This window comes from Suncus etruscus, chromosome 16 (genome assembly GCF_024139225.1).
Source record: "Suncus etruscus isolate mSunEtr1 chromosome 16, mSunEtr1.pri.cur, whole genome shotgun sequence".
Lineage (NCBI taxonomy): Eukaryota > Metazoa > Chordata > Mammalia > Eulipotyphla > Soricidae > Suncus > Suncus etruscus.
This window is the reverse complement of record NC_064863.1, coordinates 33937854-33961348: the sequence shown is the minus strand read 5'-3', so window position 1 is coordinate 33961348 and position 23495 is coordinate 33937854. Positions and strand designations below refer to the sequence as shown.

The 23495-nt window shown below is 42.8% G+C and overlaps 2 protein-coding genes and 1 long non-coding RNA gene across 3 annotated transcripts in view; 2 read left to right on the top strand and 1 right to left on the bottom strand.

Moving 5' to 3' along the window:
* Positions 1 to 23495, bottom strand: part of LIAS (lipoic acid synthetase) — a 939974-nt gene that overhangs the window by 646217 nt on the left and 270262 nt on the right. The window lies entirely within an intron of this gene.
* LOC126032527 (uncharacterized) overlaps positions 1 to 23495 on the top strand; it is an 891448-nt gene that overhangs the window by 805322 nt on the left and 62631 nt on the right. The gene's annotated exons all lie outside the window — the stretch shown is intronic.
* The window catches only part of PDS5A (PDS5 cohesin associated factor A), a 131450-nt gene that overhangs the window by 105461 nt on the left and 2494 nt on the right, over positions 1 to 23495 (top strand). The window contains exons 21-30 of the mRNA XM_049790096.1: positions 309 to 467; positions 3486 to 3554; positions 6648 to 6784; positions 9407 to 9530; positions 9795 to 9999; positions 10985 to 11099; positions 15237 to 15369; positions 18717 to 18836; positions 20271 to 20333; positions 21117 to 21262. Coding sequence (XP_049646053.1) covers positions 309 to 467; positions 3486 to 3554; positions 6648 to 6784; positions 9407 to 9530; positions 9795 to 9999; positions 10985 to 11099; positions 15237 to 15369; positions 18717 to 18836; positions 20271 to 20333; positions 21117 to 21262 — 1271 coding nt within the window. The remainder of the gene's footprint in view (positions 1 to 308; positions 468 to 3485; positions 3555 to 6647; positions 6785 to 9406; positions 9531 to 9794; positions 10000 to 10984; positions 11100 to 15236; positions 15370 to 18716; positions 18837 to 20270; positions 20334 to 21116; positions 21263 to 23495) is intronic.

The following is a 23495-nucleotide window of genomic DNA, read 5'->3' as shown; positions in this document are numbered from 1 at the left end:
GAGAGATAGCACAGCAGCGTTTGCCTTGCAAGCAGCCGATCCAGGACCAAAGGTGGTTGGTTCGAATCCCGGTGTCCCATATGGTCCCCCATGCCTGCCAGGAGCTATTTCTGAGCAGACAGCCAGGAGTAACCCCTGAGCACCGCCGGGTGTGGCCCAAAAACCAAAACAAAAAAAAAAGAGTGAAAGTTAATTTATTATCATTAGAGCTGAAATGATTTTTGCATTATAAATTTAGGATATCTTAGCAACATTTATCTCTATAGAATGCATAAACAAATTGCTGGTTATTGTTTTTATCTTTATAGCCACTTAGTAGGAGTCTGAATGCTGATGTACCAGAACAACTCATAACTCCACTGGTTTCATTGGGACATATTTCTATGTTAGCACCAGATCAGTTTGCTTCCCCTATGAAATCTGTAGTAGCAAATTTTATTGTGAAAGACCTTCTAATGAATGACAGGGTAAGTGTCTCCTTTCGTTTGCTTCATTTTAATGTAATTTTTTTTTGTTTTCTTTTTTTGTATTTTCAAATGACACCATAACTTCAATGTCATAATTTCTAGAACTTAACATTTAAGAAATAACAGAATGGGGCCGGAGAGATAGTACAGCAGTAATGTGTTTGCCCTAAACACAGCCAATCCAGGAGCTAAAAACAATAATTCTGGGGAGCCTGAGAGATAGCACAGTGGTAGGGCATTTGCCTTGCACATGGCCAATTCAGGACAGGCGATGGTTCGAATCCAGCATCCTATATGGTCTCCCGTGCCTGCCAGGAGTGATTTCTGAGCACAGAGCCAGGAGTAACCCCTGAGCACTGCCGGATGTGACCCAATAATCAAAAAAAGAATAGAATGGATGGGCCGGAGCAAATAGTACAGCAGGTAGGGTGCTTGCCTTGCACTCAGCTGACTCGGGTTTTTCCTTAGCATCCCATATAGTCCTCCAAGCCTGCCAAAAGTCAGTTCTTGAGTACTTTCTTGTATGGTTCTCTTCTCCCCAGTCCCATAAAAGGAGAGGAAATCATAACCTGAAAACTATAAAACAATATCTTAGTCCTTAGGGCCAGAGTGCTAGCACAGTGGTAGGTTGTTTGCCTTGCACACAGTTGACTCAGGACAGACTTTGGTTCAATCCCCAGCATCACATATGGTGGTCCCTGACCAATTTCTGTGCACATAGCCAGGAGTAACCTCTGAGCATCACTGGGTGTGGCCCAAAAACCAAACAAATGTATCTAACCACAGTCTGTCCTGGGTCATCCGCATGCAAAGCAAACACCCTACCACTGCACCATCGCTCCAGCCCCTTACAATGGTTTCAATAAAAATAAAGTTAAAAAAATTCTAACGCCATTAGACAAAAACAAAATATAAATCAAAACTATAAAACTCAGAAAACTTTGCACCTATTAGGGAGGCTAGTGTCAAAACTAGAAAGGCAGGACTGGAGAGGTAGCATGGAAGTAGGGTGTTTGCTTTGCATGCAGAAGGATGGTGGTTTGAATCCCAGCATCCAATATGGTCCCCCGAGTCTGCCAGGATCGATTTCTGAGTGTAGAGCCAGGAGTATAACCCATGAGTAACAAAAAAAAAAAAACTAGGAAGTTTAAAAGGAGTAAGTTTAAGGTATCAGCTACTCTACACAGGTTATATAAGAGCATTATGAGAGCCTGGGTTTCAGTCCCAGCAATGTTTGGTTCCCCTAACACATAGTGTTGGCAATGATATAAGGAAATTTCAAGCTTTGTACACCAATGGTAAAAACCATTTGGGAGCCCTCAGAAATTTTAATGAAGGGGCCACAGAGATAGCACAGCGGTAAGGTATTGCACGAGGCGGACCCAGGACGGACCTGGATTTGATTCCCGGCATCCCATAAGGTCCCTGAGCCAGGAGTGATATTTCTGAGTGCAGAGACAGGAGTAAACCCCTGAGCGTCACCATGTGTGGCCCAAAAATCTAAATAAAAAAAAAAAAGACCATTGTTATCTACAGAGTCCTTTATAGTAAAATTATAGATAGGCTTTTTATTTTGTGCTTATTGTATAACTTCTTTAGATGATTGAATTCCTGGGACCAGCACTATAGCACAGTTTGTGGGGTTCTTGCCTTGCATGTGACCAACCCAGGTTTGATTCCCCTAGCACACTCTATGGTTCCCCAAGCCCCACCACAAGTGGTCCCTGAGTGCAGAACCAGGAAGAAGCCCTGAGATCAGCTGAGTATGTGCCCCTTTTCTCCCCTCCCCCCCAAAATACACTTTTTTGCCTACTTAGCTGGTTTTGGTTTTGGTTTTGGAGCACACCCAGCAATGCTCAGGGGATATATCTGACTCAGTGCTTAAAGATCACTCCCAGTGGCACTCAGATGACAAATGCTCAGGCCTTCTATATTCGAAGCATGCATTCAGCCATTTGAGCTTTCTCTTCAACTCCTATTCCATGCGTTTGTTCTTTATTTAATTATTAAGTGTCTGTATATCTGTAAATTAAATCTTTTCCCTAGTAATGAATAATTTCTCTCATTCTCCTTTAGAGTTTTGTCTCTTAGAGTTTTTTTGTGCCATTTTCACTAAACTTTTCTATATGATACAAAGCAATGATCCAGCTTCATATTTTTTTCATCTTCATTCTGGAGGAGCTGGTCTTTTCCCAATAATTGGCCTCACCACCCTTTTTCAAAATATATTTGTTTTCTTGATTTTTCATTAGTTCATCTGTCTATAACTTAAACAGTATCAACCACACTGTCTTTATTACAGTAGGGGTGTAATGGTTTTCAAAAGTTGAACATTTGATTTCTCCAACTTTGTTCTTTTATTTCTTTTTTTTTTTGGGTTTTGTTTTCTTTTTTCTTTTTTTTTTTTTTTTCTTGGTTTTTGGGCCAAAAAAAAGGTGCTGTGAGGCTCAGGGGTTACTCCTGGCTATGCGCTCAGAAGTTGCTCCTGGCTTCTTGGGGGACCATATGGGACCGCCGGGAGATCGAACCGCGGTCCGTCCTAGGTTAGCGCAGGCAAGGCAGGCACCTTACCTCCAGCGCCACAGCCCGGCCCCCTTGTTTTCTTTTTTAATTTTGGGGTCACACCCTCTCAGAAATCACTCCTGGCAGGCTCAGGGTACAATATGGGATGCCAGGGTTCGAACCACCGTCCTTCTGCATGCAAGGCAAACACCCTACCTCCATGCTATCTCTTCAGCCACAACTTTGTTTAATAAACTGCTTGGTGTCTTTCCTGTACTTTTTGGGAGGGGGGGAGGATTGGGTCACACCTGGCAGTGCTCAGGGGTTCCTCTTGGCTCTGTGCTCAGAAATCGCTCCTGGCAGGCATGTGAGGTACCATACGGGATGCCGGGGATTGAATCTGGGTCCATCCCAGGTTACCAGCTTGCAAGGCAAATGTCCTACCACTGTGCTATCAGCCAGCCCCTTTTCTGTACATTAAAGTTCTTTCTAAAAGTTATATTTGCTTTATTGTAGTCAACAGGTGAGAAGAATGGAAAGTTATGGTCTCCAGATGAAGAGGTTTCCCCTGAAGTACTTGCAAAGGTAAATTTGTATAGGTCCTAGTGACTTATTTTAAATTCATAAACATTACAGGTAACAGTTAATAAACATTAATTTCATGCTTTATTAAGTTGAAAGTTGTCTTACTCAAAATATAGTTTCTCATCATTATAGATATGTCAGCATCGTCTGTAGTCCTTCTAAAACAATTTCTGTGAGATTGTGTTATAAAGAAATTGTTTTTAGAATGTTGATGCCAAAGTTTAGGTCTTGGGAGCAGAGCAATATAGTACAAGTAGGGTACTTGTTTACTTGTTGCGCATTGCCAACCCTGTTTCAGTCCCTAGTATTTTTTGTTTGTTTGTTTGTTTTGTTTTTATTTTTGGGCCACACCCGGTAATGCTCAGAGGTTACTCCTGGCTATGTGCTCAGAAGTTGCTCCTGGCTTGGGGGACCATATGGGACACCGGGGGATCGAACCGCGGTCCGTCCAAGGCTAGCGCAGGCAAGGCAGGCACCTTACCTTTAGCGCCACCGCCCGGCCCCCAGTCCCTAGTATTTCATATGGTTCTCTGATCGTTGAGTGCAGAGACAGGAGTAAATCCTAAGCACAGCTGAGTGTGGCCCAAAAAAAAAATCTTGGTTTAAAACCACTGTTTATAAGCATATGAATATTAGGTTGGAAAAAATAGATGCCACCATTTTGATAATGTATGAGGAATATAAACTATATGCTATTAAAACTTATTTTTAAATAACTTGTCTTGGAATTTAAATAAGATACTATTCACCTTTGATGTTTTGCCCTTTGTAGCGTCATAGTCATATATAACAATTAGGTTTTGGGGCCAGAGTGATAGCACAGCTTTAAGGCATTTGCCTTGTACTCGGCCAACACAGGACGGACCCCTGTTTTAATCCCAGCATCCTATATATGGTCCCGAGCCTGCAGGAGCGCAGAACCAGGAGTAATCCCTGAGCATCACTGGGTGTGGCCCAAAATAAAAATTAAAAAAAAAAAAAACTGCTCAGAAATTGCTCCTAGTTTGGGGAACCATATGGGATGCCAGGGGATTGAACCCAGGTATGTCCTGGGTCAGCTGTGTGGAAGGCAAATGCCCTACTGCTGTGCTATCATTCAAAAAAGCCTTTTAAGATTGAAAAAAATTATCTGAACCTTCACTGCATCATAATCTATTTTGCTAATTGAGGGTTGTATATCACTCTCTATGGCTGTTGACTGATGATGTAGTGGCTGCTAAAGGCCCAGGTAACCATGACACTTTCTTAAAATAAGAAGGTAGTGAACTTTATTTCATTGGTTCTCTTTCTATAGCATGTGTTGCTGTTTGTTGGCACTTCATCCAAGGTAGAGCCTCTTTTAAATGTAAAGGCAATCCTGTCAAGCCCTGCTGATTTGTCAATTAAATGTATATATATGTTGTTCTTGTCATTTCTATAAAGAAAAGTGACACTACTAGGTAAATTTGACTGGACGTTATTGCAAACTTTCAGTTAAAGTACATTACATAGTCTATCTAGTAAAAGTGTTTTCTTGGGGGCCGGCGAGGTGGCGCTAGAGGTAAGGTGTCTAACTTGCAAGCGCTAGCCAAGGATCAGGACCACGATTCCGATCCCCCAGTGTCCCATATGGTCCCCCCAAGCCAGGGGCAATTTCTGAGCGCTTAGCAGGAGTAACCCCTGAGCATAAAATGGGTGTGGCCAAAAAAAAATGTTTTCTTGGGTCCAGAGCGATAGCACAACAGGCAATATATTTGCCTTGTACACGGCCAATCTGGGTTTGATCCCCATTAATCCCATATGGTCCTCTGAGCCTGCCAACGAGTAATTTCTCTGCACAGAGTCAGGAATAACTCCTAAAAAATTTTTTTAAGAAAATGTATCCCCATATATATTTTCAAATAATTTGATGACATTGGGCAAAAGTTTTTTTTTTTGGGGGGGGATTGTGTTTTGGTTCATACCTGGTGACACTCAGGATTACTCCTGGCTTGCACTCAGAAATCGCTCCTTGCTCCGGGGACCATATGGGACGCCGGGGATCAAACCCAGGTCTGTCCTGGGTCAGCCGTGTGCAAGGCAAACACCCTACCACTGTTCTATCACTTTGACCCCAATTGGGCAAAAGTTTTAAATGTGAAATGTCTGAGTTTACAAACCAGAACTAGATTAAGATAGCTATTGTACTAAATTCATTTGCCTTTTATTTTAGAAATAATATTTTGTTTGAGCCAGATATACAGTGTAGCAGGTCAGATAATTAATTGCCTTGCATCTTTTCATGCAGCCTTTCCTGCACATACCATCACCACACCACACCACACCACACCACACTGGAACTGGAGAGAATACAACAGCTACAACATTGCCTTCCATGTGGCTCGCCAATATTTGCTCCTTAGCACCATATAGGGTCCCCTTAGCATTTCAAGAGGGATCTGTAAGTACAGAGCCAGATCGAGACCTGTGCACCTACCTACAGATGTAGCCCAGAAAAACCTTTCTTAAGTTACTTGGGGCCAGAGAGATAGCACAGTGGTAGGGTGTTTTCCTTTCATGCAGCCAACCTAGGATGGACCTGGGTTTGATTCTCAGCAGCCCAGATGGTCCCTGAGCCTGTCAAGAGTAATTTCTGACCTTAGAGCCAGGAATAACCCCTGAGCACTGCTGCTTGTGTCCCAAAACACCCCCCTCCCAAAATTAGTTACTGGGATGTGGCATCTATGCACCACTATAACACCAGTACTTCCTAAAAGGTTTTACCACCAATACAAATAAGATAATCAATGGTTATTATTCTAGAGATTAGTTCAGTAGAATATATATCTGTTGTCAGTTAAGTATTTGTATCTGGGGCCGGAAAGATAGCATGGAGGTAAGGCATTTGCCTTTCATGCAGAAGGTCATTGGTTCGAATCCTGTAATCTCTAATGGTCCCCCGAGCCTGCCAGGAGCCATTTCTGAGCATGGAGCCAGGAGTAACCCCTGAGCGCTGCCAGGTGTGACCCAAAAACCAAAAAAATAAAAAAAGTATATCTAGTTAACATTAAATAAGCTTTCTTTTAATTGGAATTTTAAGTTGCTTTCTTTTTTTAGCATGTTAATATTTTATAGGTACAAGCAATAAAACTTCTGGTAAGGTGGCTGTTGGGTATGAAAAACAACCAGTCTAAATCTGCCAATTCAACTCTTCGATTGTTATCAGCAATGTTGGTTAGTGAAGGTGACCTGACAGAGCAAAAGAGGATCAGGTGAGTTTTCTTCCTTTCCAGTGTTTCAGCTCAGGAATGGTAGAGATCTTCCTAGACTAGAAAACATGTGTTTGAGCTCTACAGTTCTCTTAAGCACCAAGGCAGAAGTAGCCTCTAATTATACAAAAAAACAGAAGAGGGGGGAAAAATTATTGCGGTGGTTTTGTGAGTTTTTTGATGTTTGTTCGTTTGTTTTTGGTTTTTGGGTCACACTGGCAGAGCTCAATGGTTACTCCTAGCTCTATGCTTAGAAATCTCTCCTGGGGCCGGAGAGACAGCATGGAGGTAAGGCGTTTGCCTTTCATGCAAAAGGTCATTGGTTCAAATCCCGGCATCCCATCATACGGTCAGGATGGATGGTGGTTCAAATCCCGGCATCCCATATGATCCCCCAAGCCTGCCAGGAGCAATTTCTGAGCAAATAGTCAGGAGTAACCCTGAGTGCTGCCAGGTATGACCCAAAAACAAACAAAAATCATATATCCTTTCTCTATAAAGCAAAAACGAGTCCATCACTTGCCTTGCATACATCAACCTGATTCAATCCCATGCACCCCATATGTTCCCCCCAAACTCCAGGATTATTTACAGTGTACAGAGCCAGTACAGTACTCCATTACTGCCAGGGAGTAACCCATAAACTAAAAGTTCATTTCTCTGTTTTTTTCTGAGTATCTGTGAAGAAGTCTGACAGGAAGTCAGGAAGTCTGATACAGGAAAAATAGAGGGTCTGATCAATGCTACAGTGGGTAGAGAGTAGTAACCCTGAGCACCTACAGGTGTGGTCCCCAAAAAATCTACAAAATCATTTTCCTGTTCCTTTTAACATGAAAATAACTTCTGCTTATGATAAATTAATACATTAAGTTTTGTTTTATAGGACATTTAACTATATATTCTGTTTATTAAGCTTTATCATACTTATTTTTGTTAATTTTATGGGCGTGCTTGAGCCCAGTGTCACTCTTGGTAGTGTTTACAGTGCCATCTTTCTGTCCTTTTGTCTTATTTTAGTCTTTTGTTTTGGGGTTATACCCAGTGATGCTCAGGGGTTACTCTTGGTTCTACACTCAGGAATTACTGGTAGTGGTGCTTAGGGGACCATGTGGGTTGCTGGGGATCGAATCCTGGTCAGCCTTGTGCCAGGCAAGCAAGCACCTGCTGTTCTACAGCTCAAGGCCCCATGTTTCTTTTTTTAAAAAATTTTATAACAAATGTGTTCCTTTTTCTGATGCAAATCAGCTAATTGTTTGTTCCTCCTCTTTATCTACCCTGGCTATCTTGTTTTGTTTTATTTTGTTTTGTGGGTCATACCCAGCAGCGCTCAAGGATTACTCCTGGCTTTGAGCTTAGGAATCACTCCTGGCAGGCACAGAGAGGCACAGGGACCATATGGAATGCTGGGATTTGAACCTCCATCCGTCCTGGATCAGCTGCATGCAAGGCAAATGCCTTTCACTGTGCAATTTCTCCAGCCCCTACCCTGGCTATCTTTAAACTAGATCTTTTACATATATATATTTATATGTTACATATATATATATATATATATATATATAAAACTGCATAAAGTTAGGGAATTCTGGATATTTTTAAGTGATAGCACAATGGTAAGGAGTTTGCTTTGCATGCAGACAACTTGGGATAGACCCAAGTTTACTCTCCAGCATCCAATATGTCCCCTGATCCTGACAGGAGTGATTTTTTTTGTTTGTTTGTTTTTGTTTTTGTTTTTGGGTCACACCCAGCAGCGCTCAAGGGTTACTCCTGGCTGTCTGCTCAGAAATAGTTCCTGACAGGCATGGGGGACCATATGGAACACCGAGATTCATACCAGCCACCTTTGGTCCTGGATCGGCTGCTTGCAAGGCAAACGCCTCTGTGCTATCTCTCCGGGCCCCGGCAGGAGTGATTTTTGAACACAGAGCCAGGAGTAAGCCCTGAGCACTGCTGGTTGTGGCCCAAAAACGGGGGGGGGGGGGGGGGGGGGGGGAGAAGAGCAAGGAAGGAGGAGAGATGAGGGAAGAAGGAAAATAAACCTGATCTAATTGTTTTAGGCCATGAACTTTAATCCCTGATATAGAATGTTTTATTTTTTTGTTTGTTTTGGGGGAGGTCTAGTTTCTGCTTTCTACATTGTATTTGTATTCCTCTTAAAATGAGGAAATTTTCCTGACTGGTAAAGTATCAAGGTTGTGGGGCCAGAGTGGTGGCACAAGCCATAGGGCATCTGCCTTGTGCACTCTAGCCTAGGACAGACTGCTGTTCGATCCCCTGGCATCCCACGTGTTTCCCCCAATCAGAAGCGATTTCTGAGCACATAGTCAGGAGTGGCCCCTGAGTGTCACTTGGGTGTGGCCCCCCCCCCCAAAAAAAAAAGAATTAAGGTTGAGCATAACTGAATGTGCAGGAAAAGAGTTACTAGTAGATAATCACAATCTTTGAACCTTTTCCAATGACTTTATAGTCTCAAAGTAACTTTTCCTTACTCACACATAAGTCCTCCTAAGAGGACTTGTATACCTTAATGGACTTAAGAGCCCCATACCTAAAAAGGAGTCAAAGATTTTTTTTATGAATGATATTGGTTATAGGAAATGTTTTTCTTTTTTCTGTTTATAGTAAATCTGATATGTCTCGCTTGCGATTAGCTGCTGGTAGTGCCATAATGAAGCTTGCTCAGGAACCTTGTTACCATGAAATTATAACTCCAGAACAGTTTCAGCTCTGTGCACTTGTTATTAATGTAAGTAATAATTTCATTTTGTGTCAATTTCTTGACCTTTGGAGTTAAGTATATTTACATTCCATGGGTATTGATCCACTGATCTGGCTATCAGCACAAAAGATTCTACTCTCTACTGTCTAAAACCTCCCAATCATTGTTACTTATTTCTTAACATAGCTATAATAGTTTTAAATCCAAACATACAGAAATGCTTCATTAAATGCTTGCTCTATTTTATTTCAACTAAACTTGGTCTACGTATTTTGTTTTGTGCTACTATAGGATGAGTGCTACCAAGTAAGACAAATATTCGCTCAGAAGCTACATAAGGCACTTGTGAAGTTACTTCTCCCATTGGAGTATATGGCTATCTTTGCCTTATGTGCCAAAGATCCTGTGAAGGAAAGAAGAGCACATGCAAGACAGTGTTTGCTGAAAAATATTAGCATACGTAGAGAGTACATTAAACAGAATCCCATAGCTACTGGTAAGTAACCTTGAAACTTCTTGGTGTGAACCAGGGGCATAGCTCACTGCAGAACATTTGAGTTACCTGTATACTCCCTGGGTTCCAGCAACGCTGTGTCCTAGGACCTAGCTGAGAGTTCCCTGAGGAGCCTAGTGCCTCTTGAGCACTGCTTGGGAGGCGCACACACACACACACACACACACACACACACACACAACCTAAAATTCTGTATAAATACGGGGGTGGGCATTTTTTTAAGGGCTTCACATAAGCAAGTCATGTGCTCTGTTATATGTGGGAACCACATTTTTCCCTACAAGAATATGATTTTATAAGAACAGAAAAAAGAAATTGGGGTGGAGGGTTGGTATTAAGTCATACTTAGTTAGCTATACTGTTAATCTCAGCTATGCTTAGGAACTAGCCCAGGCATTGCTCAGGAAACAACCATATGTAGTACCCAGTGTTCTTAGCATAATCCTTTTGTGACATGGCCAGGGGAGTACTTAGCATCACTAAGGGTCACTCTTAAGCACACAGCTATGAATAGTCCCCGAAAATTCCCCCATGGATATGACCCAAATTACCCTACTTTCCTACAAAAGATTTAGCACTTTAAGAGCCTGAGTTCAGGTCTTGCTTGGATTCACACATTAAATAAAATCTGAACAAACAAAAATAGAAATGTTTCAGTATCATCTATATGTCATAATGTCCTTAAGAAATAATGGGTATGGGGCCGGAGAGATAGCATGGAGGTAAGGCGTTTGCCTTTCATGCAGGACGTCATCGGTTCGAATCCCGGCGTCCCATATGGTCCCCCGTGCCTGCCAGGAGCAATTTCTGAGCCTGGAGCCAGGAATAACCCCTGAGCACTGCCGGGTGTGACCCAAAAACCAAAAAGAAAAAAAAGAAATAATGGGTGAAAAGAGGTTTTTTTTAATAGAATTCAAACAGGAATTTTATGAAAAAGCTATTGTTAATTGTAATGTTTTTATTTTAGAGAAATTACTATCACTGTTGCCTGAATATGTAGTTCCATATATGATTCACTTACTAGCCCATGACCCAGATTTTACAAGATCACAAGATGTTGATCAACTTCGTGATATTAAAGAGTAAGTCATGTTAATGCTTATTTAAGCCTTGTAAAATCATTTAAATAATGCTGGGCTGGAGAGATAGCATGGAGGCAAGGGTGTTTGCCTTGCATGCAGAAGGACAGGACAGTGGTTCGAATCCCGACATCCCATATGGTTCCCCGAGCCTGCCAGGAGCAATTTCTGAATGTAGAGCCAGGAGTAATCCCTGAGCACTGCCGGGTATGACCCAAAAACCAAAAAAAAATATTAATAATGCTGTTTTCTGGGCCCTAGCGATAGCATTATGGGTATTATGTCTTGCACATGAACAACCCAGGTACAATTCTTGGTGTCCATTTGGTCCTTGGCATCCCTGAGCCTGCCAGGAGTTTTGGAGCTCAGAGCAAGCACTGTCTTAAGTATCTGGTGCGACCTCAAAACAAGAATGCTAATTTTTTTCCTCTCACTGTTCTCATTTAAAATCTGTTTGTGGTTGGGACCAAAGATATGGCATGGATGTAGGGTGTTTGCCTTGCATGGAGAAGGACGGGGTTCGAATCCTGGTATCCTATATGATCCCTGTGCCTGCCAGGAGCGATTTCTGAGTGTAGAGCCAGGAGTAACCCCTGAGCGTTGCCAGGTGTGACCCAAAAACCAAAAAAAAAAAATCTGTGGTTAAACTTTTCATCTTAGAAATTTTTATCTCAGGTTCTGAGAGGTGTGGCTAGAAGTAAGGCATTTGCCTTGCAAGTGATAGCCTAGAACGAACCTCGGTTCAATATCCAGTGTCCCATATGGTCCTCCCAAGCCAGGAGCGATTTCTAAACTCATAGCCAGGAGCAACCCCTGAGCGTCCAACGGGTGTGGCCAAAAAAAGAAAAGAAATTTTCAGGGCCCGGAGAGATAGATGTTTGCCTTGCAAGCAGCCGATCCAGGACCAAAGGTGGTTGGTTCGAATCCCAGTGTCCCATATGGTCCCCCGTGTCTGCCAGGAGCTATTTCTGAATAGACAGCTAGGAGTAACCCCTGAGCAATGCCGGATGTGGCCCAAAAACCAAAAAAAAAAAAAAGAAAGAAAGAAAGAAATTTTCAGCTCATGGCCAGAGCAATAGCACATTGATAAGGTGTTTGCTTTTCACAAGCCAACACAGGTCAAACCCTGGGTAGAATCCCAGTATCCTATATGTTCCCCGAAGCCTGCCAGGAGCAACCAGGAGTGACTTCTGAGTTCAGAGCCAGGAGTAATCCCTGAGCATCTATGGGTATGGCCCAAAAAAACAAAAAGAAATTATCTCAGAACAAGTTATTAATTTAATTATTTTGTTTAAATTTTTTTTATTTGGGGCTGGAGAGATAGCATGGAGGTAAAGCGTTTGCCTTTCATGCAAGAGGTCATCGGTTCGAATCCCAGCGCCCCATATGGTCCCCTGTGCCTGCCAGGAGCAATTTCTGAGCATGGAGCCAGGAGTAACCCCTGAGCACTGCCGGGTGTGACCCAAAAACCACAAAAAAAAAAAAAAATTTTTTTTATTTACTGTTTGTTTGCTTAGTTTTTCCTGAGTTTTTTAAATAGATTTGGGGGCTAGAGAGATACTACAATGGGTAGGATTACTTGCCTCACTATAAGGCCAACCTGGGTTCAATCTCGAGGAACCCATATAATCTCCTAAATTCACCAGGAATGAATACTAAGCACAAAACCAGGAGTAATCATGAGCACTGCTGGTGTAGCCCAAAAGAAAAAAATAGATTTATTTGGTTTTGTTAGTGAGGAGGATATGTGGCCTGAGAGGTTACTCCTCACTCTTCAGCTCAGAAACTCTTGGCAGGTTAGGGACCATATGGAACGCTGGGGACCATACCTCGTCAGCAGCATGCAAGGTAAATGCCCTGACTGCTATATTACTACTCTGGTCCAAAGCTGTTATTATAATATTTTTTTTTTTATTTTGGATTTTGGGTCATGCTGTGCTCAGGGGGTTACTTCTCGCTGTGCACTCAAATTACTCCTAACAAATTTGGAGAACTGTACAGGAGGTGAGGGATTGAGCCTAGGTTGGGCACATGCAAGGCAAATGCCCTACCCTGCTGTGCTATCACTTTGGCTCCATTATTTAAAAAAAATGTTTTTTGTATTATGACAGACTTCATTGGGGCTGGACAGATAGCATGGAGGTAGAGTGTTTGCCTTTCATGCAGGAGGTCATCAGTTCGAATCCCGGCGACCCATATGGTCCCCCGTGCCTGCCAGGAGCAATTTCTGAGCCTGGAGCCAGGAAAAACCACTGAGCACTGCCTGGTGTGACCCAAAAACCACCAAAAAAAAATAAAGACAGACTTCATTGAGAGATAGCATGGAGGTAGGGCATTTGCCTCGCATGCAGAAGGTTGGTGGTTTGAAGCCCAGCATCCCATTTAGTCCCCCGAGCTTGCCAGGAACAATGTCTGAGAGTAGAGCAAGGAGTAACCCCTGAGCTCCACCCAGTGTGACCCCCCCCAAAAATTTTTTGTTTTGGTTTTTTGGTTTGTTTGTTTTGGTTTTTTGGGCCACACCTGGTGATGCTCAGTGGTTACTCCTGGCTATGCGCTCAGGAGTCACTCCTGGCTTGGGGGACCATATGGGACACCAGGGGATCGAACCACGGTCCATCCTAGGCTAGCGCTCGCAAGGCAGACACCTTACCTCTAGCATCACACCCAGCAGTACTCAGGGGTTACTCCTGGCTCTACGCTCAGAAATCGCTCCTGGCAGGCTTGGGGGACCAAATGGGATGCCAGAGTTCAAACCACCAACCTTCTGCATGCAAGGCAAATGCCCTCCCTCCATGATATCTCTCCGGCCCCAAAAAATTTTTTTTTCCTTCATAAAACCAGAGTTTAAGGTGAGGGCATATGCTGGTGGGGCTGAAATACAGTGGTACAGTCTTTCTTTGTCTTACAACAGTCCAGATTCCATCCCCATCCCCATATGGTCTATTAAACACTACCATGTATCCCCCCACCCAAAAAATAAGGACCAAAAATAGCACTTTTAATCTTTTCTCCAGCTACATCTAAGAAGCAACCAATATGCTTTGTTATGTTGGTGCATATATTTTTTTGTTGTTGTTGTTGGGTTTTTTTGGACCACACCCGGCGGTACTCAGGGGTTACTCCTGGCTGTCTGCTCAGAAATAACTCCTGGCAGACACGGGGGACCATATGGGACACTGGGATTCGAACCAACCACCTTTGGTCCTGGATCGGCTGCTTGCAAGGCAAACGCCACTGTGCTATCTCTCCGGGCCCCAGTTGGTGCATGTATGTTTTTAACTTTATTACAACTCATTTCAAAGAAATCTAGTTTGGGTATATTAAAAACAAAATAATGTATATTTGAAATGGATATAATTCCTTGCAAATAACTGTCTACTATACTTATCAGCATTCGAGTAATAGTTTTGTCTATTAACAGACAATCAAAATACCAAGACTACTGTATGCTCTTATCATGGATTAGCATTAAGAAATGCCAAGTCATGGAGCTGGAGCAAAAGATAGCACAGCAGTAGGGTATTTGCTTGCACAAGGCCAACCCAGAACAGATCCAGGTTCAATCCCCAGCATCCCATATGGTGCTCCGCGACAGCCAGAAGCCATTTCTGTGCACTGCCAAGTGTGGCCCAAAAATCAAAAACGAAAACAAAAAAGGAAAGGGGAGCCAGAGAGATAGCACAGCAGTAAGGCATTTGTTTGCCTTGCACGCAGCCAACATAGGACAGACCTCAGTTCGAATCCTGACATCTCATAATGTCCTCTGAGCCTACCAGGAGCAACTTCTGAGTGCAGAGCTAGGAGTAACCCCAGAGCGCCACCAGGTGTGACCCAAAACTAAGAAAACAAACGAAAGAAATGCCAAGTCACCTCAATGATCATTAAATATTTATAGAAACCACCTTTTTTTCTCCAGAAACCGCTCTTGCCCTTCTTATTTGGTCTAGCATGGGGCTGGAGAGATAGCATAGTGGCGTTTGCCTTGCAAGCAGCTGACCTAAGGTGGTTGGTTCGAATCCTGGTGTCCCATATGGTGCTCTGTGCCTGCCAGGAGCTATTCCTGAGCAGATAGCCAGGAGTAACCCCTGAGCGCTGCTGGGTGTGACCCAAAAAAAAAAAAGATTTTGGTCTACCACATAGGTGCCTATGGTTCATGCTTGAAGTTTTAATGACAAAGAATGAAAACAATAGCCATGCCTTTATGAAGAAGATGGCAGAGAACATCAAGTTAACAAAAGATGCACAGTGTCCAGATGAATCCAAGACAAATGAAGTAAGTAAGATATGTATACCAGTAAGTATTAGTATATTCTGGGGGGTGAATAGTCTAGCCCTTTTCCTAATTGTTTTTTCTATTATTGAATTGTATTTAGGAATATTGGAGTTTTCTGCCAATCCCATGTTCTGTCATCTCTCTTGAACATGTAGTTCTCTCTTTCCTCTGCTTCTCCCCTCTCTGAAAAAAAACTATGTTCTCTCTTGATTGTGTATCTCACATTTGTGTATTCTCTCCCTGCACATCTCATTAAATTTCTTTCAATAAAAGTTTTTTGCTGGGCCCGGAGAGATAGCACAGCGGTGTTTGCCTTGCAAGCAGCCGATCCAGGACCTAAGGTGGTTGGTTCGAATCCCGGTGTCCCATATGGTTCCCCATGCCTGCCAGGAGTAACCCCTGAGCACCGCCGGGTGTGGCCCAAAAACAAAAAAAAAAAAAGTTTTTTGCTGGGGCCAGAGAGATAGCATGGAGGTAAGGCATTTGCCTTGTATCCAGAAGGATAGTGGTTCAAATCCCATTGTCCCGTATAGTCCCCCCAAGCCTGCCAGGAGCGTTTTCTGAGCGTATAGCTAGGAGTAAGCCCTGAGCGCAGCTGGGTGTGACCCAAAAAAAAACACAAATAAACAAACAAAGCTTTTTGCTTCACTGGGAGGCAGAAAAGAAATATTGATAAATATATTACTTTTTTTTGGTTTTGGTTTTTTGGGCCACACCGGTTGGTGCTCAGGGGTTACTCCTGGCTGTACGCTCAGAAATCACTCTTGGCTTCGGGGACTATATGGGATGCTGGGGAATAAAACTGCAGTCTGTCCTAGGTTAGGCAAGGCTCCTTACCACTTCATGCCACCGCTTTGGCCCCAATAAATACATTTCTATAAGTAGTAGTTTTTATGGCATTGCATTTTCACAAAATATAAAACATATTATTTATAATATATATAGTATTTGTGCTATGATTAGTACACTGAAAAATATAAAGATTTTACAGAGCAGGGGCTGGAGGGATAGCATGGAAGAAGAGTGTTTGCCTTGCATGCAGAAGAACGGTGGTTTGCATCCCAGCATCCCATAATGTCCTCAGTGCCTACCAGGGGCAATTTCTGAGCCCAAAGCCAGAAGTAACCCCTGAGCACTGCCAAGTATGACCCAAAAACCAAAAAAAAAAAAGTTTTACAAAGCAGAGGGTTAGAACCCTAAAAAATTTATAGCTGTGGTGCTGGAGAGATAGTACAGAAGGTAGGGCATTTTTCTAGCACGTGGCTGTCACAAGTTCTATCCCCAGCATCCATCCCATATAGTCCCCTATCAGGAGTAATACCTCAGGCAGAGCCAAAACCCTAAGCATTGCCAGATGTAGACCCTCCCCCTTCAATTTATAACTGTATTGTTTTATACTCTCAAAATTACAGAAAAATAATTGCTACGTTTTTTGCTGTTGTTTTGTTCTTAGTTTTAGGGTCATGTTTGGTGGTACAAGGGCATATTCCTTGCTCTATTCTCAGGATCACTACTGGCAGGCTCAGGGTACAATATGGAGTGCTGGGGTGAAACCTGGGTCAGCAGTATTCAAGCCAAGCACCCAGACTGCTGTACTAGCACTCTGGTTTTTTTTTTTTGTTTGTTTGTTTGTTTTTTATTTCTTTTTGGGTTTAGAGGCCACACCCAGTGGTGCTAAGGGCTTATTCCTGGCTCTCCACTCAGGTCTGGGAGGTGCCAGGTGGTATCAAACCCATGAAAGCTCCAGTCAGATCAAACTTTTACTACTGGACTGTTTTTCATCCCGTTTTGTTTAGTTTTTGGACCACACACAGCAGCGCTCGAGAGTTTTACTCTGGCTCTGTGTTCAGGAATTATTTCTGGCAGTTTTGAGGCATCATATGGATTGTTGGGGATCAAATCCATGCAGCCAGTCTACTATACTATCACTTCGTTCCCATGTTTATTTTTTTTTTTATGTAAACTTGGTACTCACAAGACAACATGTCAGTGTATGCCAAACACAAGATGCAATGTTTGAAAAATAAATACTAAGTCTTTTTTTTGTTTTGTTTTTTGTTTTTGGGTCACACTCGGCAGTGCTCAGGGGTCACTCCTGGCTCTGCGCTCATAAATCGCTCCTGGCAGGCTTGGGGGATCATATGGGATGCTGGGATTCGAACCGCCATCCTTCATCCAAGGCAAACGCCCTACCTCCATGCTATCTCTCCAGCCCCTTATCTTTCTAAGATGGCCACACTGGTTTCTAATTGTTATCAAGAGGAACTGTCTCTTTGCCCAAATACTCATATTTTGTTTATAATAATATGAGTCAATGCCCTAAAAAAAAAAAAAGGCACTGCCTTTTTTGGGCCAGAGAGAGAACACAGTGGCAGGGCGTTTGCGTTGTACACAGCTAATCCAGGTCAGATGGTAATTTGAATCCCAGCATCTCGAATGGTCCCCCATCCCTGCTGGGTGTGACTCAGAATCCAAAAAAAAGCACTGCCTTTTTTTGTAACCTGGCGCCATTCCTGGCTCTACACTCAGAAATTGCTCCTGGCAGCCTCAGAGGACCAACCATATGGGATGCTGGGGATCAAACTTGGATCAGCCTCATGCAAGGCAAACACCCTACCCACTGCTACCGCTCTGGAAAATCACTACCTTTTCCTGCCTCAATGTATTTTCTATGTATGCTTTCCTCCTGGTTCAACAACAATAACTTACGAGAAACAGTTACTTCAGTAATACAGTGAATACAATTACCATACAAAATCACAAGCACTAACTATAAGCTTATCTGAGCTTTCATCAAAGCTCTGAAAACGAGAGTCATTCTCAGCACCAGTATTATAAGTATCTAGAAGACTAAAGAATGTCATACAGGGGCCCGGAGAGATAGCACAGCGGCGTTTGGCTTGCAAGCAGCCGATCCAGGACCAAAGGTGGTTGGTTCGAATCCCAGTGTCCCATATGGTACTCTGTGCCTGCCAGGAGCTATTTCTGAGCAGACAGACAGGAGTAATTCCTGAACAACACCGGGTGTGGCCCAAAAACAAAAACAAAAAAAAAGAATGTCATACAGAGGCCGGAGAGGTAGCACAGCAGTAGGGTGTTTGCCTTGCATGCAGCAATCCAGAACAGATGGTAGTTCTAATCCCGGCATCCATGTGGTCCCCTGAGCCTGCCAGGAGTGATTTCTGAGCGCAGAGCCAGGAGTAACCCCCGAACGCCATCGGTGTGACCTCAAAAAAAAAAAAAAAAAGAATGTCATAAAGCCTTATTTGATTTCAATTCATGCATTTGGTAGATCACTGCTTGTGGTTAATTTACATTACTCAAAGTTTTGTTTGTTTTCTTCCTAGAAACTTTATACAGTATGTGATGTGGCTCTGTGTGTTATAAATAGTAAAAGTGCTTTATGCAATGCAGATTCACCAAAGGATCCAGTCCTTCCAATGAAATTTTTCACACAACCTGAAAAGGTAATTTACTTCCTGACATTTTTTTATCACACAAATGTATATTTTGTTGTTTATCTGGAATAATTTTTTGAAAGCACTGGTTGATTTTTGAGGATGGGTTTTGTTGAGTAGTTATATTTTTTGAATTTATAATTTACTATTTGAAATTTAAGTACCATTATATATTTTAAATACTACCAACTTGAAAAAATCTAAAGTGAAGTGATAAGTAATAAAGCAGTATAAACATTTCATCTTTGATTCAGAAGTCTCACGTCAGTTATATCACGTAATAGTGATTAGTTTTGGAAGGATCATATTATTGAAAATACCAGGGATAAAGAGGTAACTCAGAGGCTAAAGGGTAAGTTTGTTTTTAATGGAAAGGTTTAGGGCCAACACCCATCAGTGCTCAGGGCTTACTTATTGGCTTTGTGCTCAGGGATCAAGTCCTGTGGGCCATATTCAAGATGAACAACCTACATGCTATGCTATTTCTCTAAATTTTTTTAAAAACTATTTTGTTGGGGCCGGCGTGGTGGCGCTAAGAGGTAAGATGTTTGCCTTGCCAGCACTAGCCTAGGACAGACCGCGGTTCGATCCCCCGGCATCCCATATGGTCCCCCAAGCCAGGAGCGACTTCTGAGCACATAGCCAGGAGTGACCCCTGAGCGTCACCGGGTGTGGCCCAAAAACCAAAAAAAAAAACTTATTTTGTTCCGGAACCGGAGTGGTGGCGCAAGTGGTAGGGCATTTGCCTTGCAAACCAGGGTTTGATCCCCCGGCATCCTATATGGTCCCCTAAGTCAGGAGCAATTTCTGAGTGCATAGCCAGGACTGGCCCATGAGTGACACCGATTGTGGCCCAAAAAGCAAGGAAAATAAACTATTTTGTTCCCCACACACCCAAATAATGTTCAGAGTCAAGAGAGGTAACACATTGGTAGGGCGTTTGCCTTGTTCACAGCTGACCCAGGATGGATCTGGGTTCGATTCCCCGGAGTTCCATATGGTCCCTCAAGCTACCTGCAATTTCTGAGTGCATAGCCAGGAGTAACCTGAGAGTCACTGGCCCAAAAACAATAATAATAATATTATATAATAATAATCTGCGTTTACTGTGATTTTTTTTTTTTTTTTTTTTTTTTTTTTTTTTTTTTAGATTTGATTTGAGGGGCATAGTAATGGCTCAGTACTGAGCACATGCTTTGCATATAGGCCTGATGCATTATCATGTACCACAGGCTCTCTTGGGTACCCAGTTGTGAGCCAAAAAATAAAAATAATAGGCCTGAAGAAATAGTGCAGCTGATAAGACACTTGAGAACCTGGTTTTGATCCATTTCCCCTTTGAGGAATTGCTATATTTGTTTCACGGATATGATTTAGCCTAGGGCAATACTAGAAAAGTTATATTTGGAAAATAATGTTTTCTTCAATTGCTTTTTTTAATAGGACTTCTGTAATGATAAAAGTTATATTTCAGAAGAGACAAGAGTACTTCTGTTAACAGGAAAGGTATTATATACTTTTTTAGAATAATTTTGGTAACTTCCACATGTATATTGTTGTTTGAAATAATCTGTTTTATATTTTATAGTTTCAAAATTTTAATGCTTGTGTTATGGATTCTAGAAGTAATTTTTGTTTATATTATGACCATTTTGTATTGACTGTGTGTGTGTGTGTGTGAGAGAGGGGGGGGGGGCGGTTTATTGAAACTTATAAAGACGAGAGAAAAAGAAGTACATATTCAAGAGAGAAGTCAGGTTTCTCCAGAGTGGAAATAAACAAGTGAGATATATGTTCAAAGGAGAACAAGGGCTTGATTGATGCCAGTGTTGACATCTTTCATTGTATTTTAGGGTTACTTTTTATTTGTCTTGACCAATGAAGGATAATTAAAAATTGGATCTTGGGGGCCGGAGAGATAGCATGGAGGTAGGGCATTGGTCTTGCATGCAGAATGACGGTGATTCAAATCCCGGCATTCTACATGGTCCCCCAAGCCTGCCAGGAGTGATTTCTGAGCATAGAGCCAGGTGTAACCCCTGAGCACTGCCGAGTGTGACCCAAAAACAAAACAAACAAAAAATTTGAATTCTTAATTATTGGAAGAAATAAGTATGGTTCATCATTATAATCAAGCATAATTTCATTGCTGTTTCTAATATTTACTTTGCAAAGTAATAATTTCTTAGCTTGGCCTATTTCTCTCACCTACATCTAAATTTGTTGCAGTAATAGAAGTATAGTTCATTACAGTAAGTTATAAAATAACTTGTGTACATGTAATTTTAGCCAAAACCTGCTGGAGTACTAGGTGCAGTTAACAAGCCTTTATCTGCAACTGGAAGAAAACCATATGTTAGAAGCACTGGACCTGAGACTGGAAGCAACATTAATGTAAATTCGGAATTGAACCCATCAACCGGAAATCGAACAAGGCAATGTTTTTCTCTAATCTCTTCTGCTTCTCTTTTCTTGTTCTTGTTTTTGAGTCAGACTCAGCCATGATCTGGGCTTATTCGTAGTGGGGCACATGAGGCTCCAGATTCAAGCTTAGGTCCTCGCATAAGATAAGCACTATCTCTCTAGCCTTTCATCTTTTTTTTGGGGGGGGGGGCCATACCCGGTGACACTCGCGGGTTACTCCTGACTATGTGCTCAGAAATCGCTTCTGGTTGGGAGACCATATAGGATGTGGGGGGATCGAACCGTGGTCTGTCCTGGGCTAGCTCTGGCAAGGCTGATGCCTTATCCACTCGCAACACCGATCCAGCCCATGTAACAGTTTTTGTTGGTTTCTGTTGGTTTTTTGTTTTTGGGTCACACCCGGCAGCACTTAGGAGTTACTCCTGGCTCTGTGCTCAGAAATCACTCCTGGCAGGGTCGGGGGACCATATGGGATGCCGGGATCGAACCACCATCCTTCTGCATTCAAGGCAAACACATTACCTCCATGCTATCTCTCTGGCCCCATGTGACAGTTTATTTTTTCTCCCACCCCATGTGACAATTTTTAATGTAACCAAAAAATGATGTTAAAATGGACACAAGAGGGGCCAGAGTGGGGGCGCAAGCGATAAGGTGTCTGTGTCCCATATGGTCCCCCAAGCCAGGAATGATTTCTGAGTACATAGCCAGGAGTAACCCCTGAGCGTCACCGGGTGAAAAATAGTTCTAGGAGGTGGGGCGGAGAGATAGCACAGTGGTAAGGCAAACATTTACCTTGCACACACTGATCCAGGATGGATGATGGTTCAAATCCCAGCATCCCATATATTCCTCTGAGCCTGCCAGGAGCGATTTCTGAGCACAGAGCAAAGAGGAACACCTGAGTGCTGCTGGGTGTGTCCCAAAAACGAAACAAAAAATAGTTGTAGGAGGGGCCAGAGAGATAGCACAGCAGTAGAGTGCCACTGGCATGACAAAAAACAAACAAACAAATAGTTGTAGGGGAGGAGCTAGAGCCATACTACAAAATGTAGGGCATACTACAAAATGTAGGGTTTTGCCTTGCATGTGGCTGCCTGTAAAATGATACACAGCACCACAAATAGTTCATCAGTACTGCCAATAGTAATCTCTTAAGTACAGCTGGGTATGGCAAATAAAAGTGTTGTAGGGAGCTGGAGCAACAGTGGCTTACCTTGCATTTGGCTGACCCAGGTTTGATCCCTGGCATCCTGTATGCTCCTCATGCACTGCCCAAAGTAATTCCTGAGTGCAGAGCAAAAGAAAAATGGGACCAAAAAAAGGTTCTAGATAATACCTATTGGATGATATATAAGATAAATCTTCAACAAGAGCAATATTACTTGCTCTTGCATGCTGTAGCAGAAGCCTTATACCCCAAGCCCAAAGGACTGGGGAGATGTGGGTCTAGAAGCAAACTCCAACACTAGAAATAATCCCAACATTGTTAAGGAGATAAAATAAAAGAGGTTCAGAAACTTCCACCATAAGCCTTCTGCTCCTAGCACTACGCCCAGCAAGTAGAATTTCAGTCTTAGAAAATCAAAACTGCAAGCATTTTCCCCTGAGACCCCGGGGTCTTTAGTGGGAACCCAAAGACCACACAGGGGGGAGGAGAGCAGGTAGTCTAAGGTACCAATCCAGAAGAAGCAAAAGGTGCTTCCTAACAAGTGACAAGCTTATCCTGAACAGAATGGAAACCAGCATTCACAGTCCACCCAGTTCAATCCCCAGCATTCCCTATGTTCACCTAAGCCCACCAAGAGTAGGATTCCCGAGTACAGAGCCAGGAGTAACCCGTAAATGCTGCTTGGAGTGGCCCAAACATACACATACCAAAAAAAAAAAGTTTTCCTTTGGCAGTGCTGGGAATTTATCCTAGAGCCTCTCACTTTGTTTCAGGTTTTTGTTTTGTCACCCCATTGGCACTCAAGGGTTACTCCTGGCTCTGCACTGAGAAGTTACTCCTGACAGGCTTGCAGGACCATAAAGGTTGCCAGGATCATACCTGGGTCATCCACATGCAAGGCAGATGCCCTTCCTTACCGCTGTGCTATCACTCTGACCCTGTTTTAGGTTGTTTTTTTGTTTGTTTGTTTGTTTGTTTTTGGATCACTCCTGGCAGGCTCGGGCAGCCTTCTGGAATGCCGGGAATCAACCCAGGTCCAGGTCCGTCCTGTCCTGGGTCAGCCAGCCGTGTGC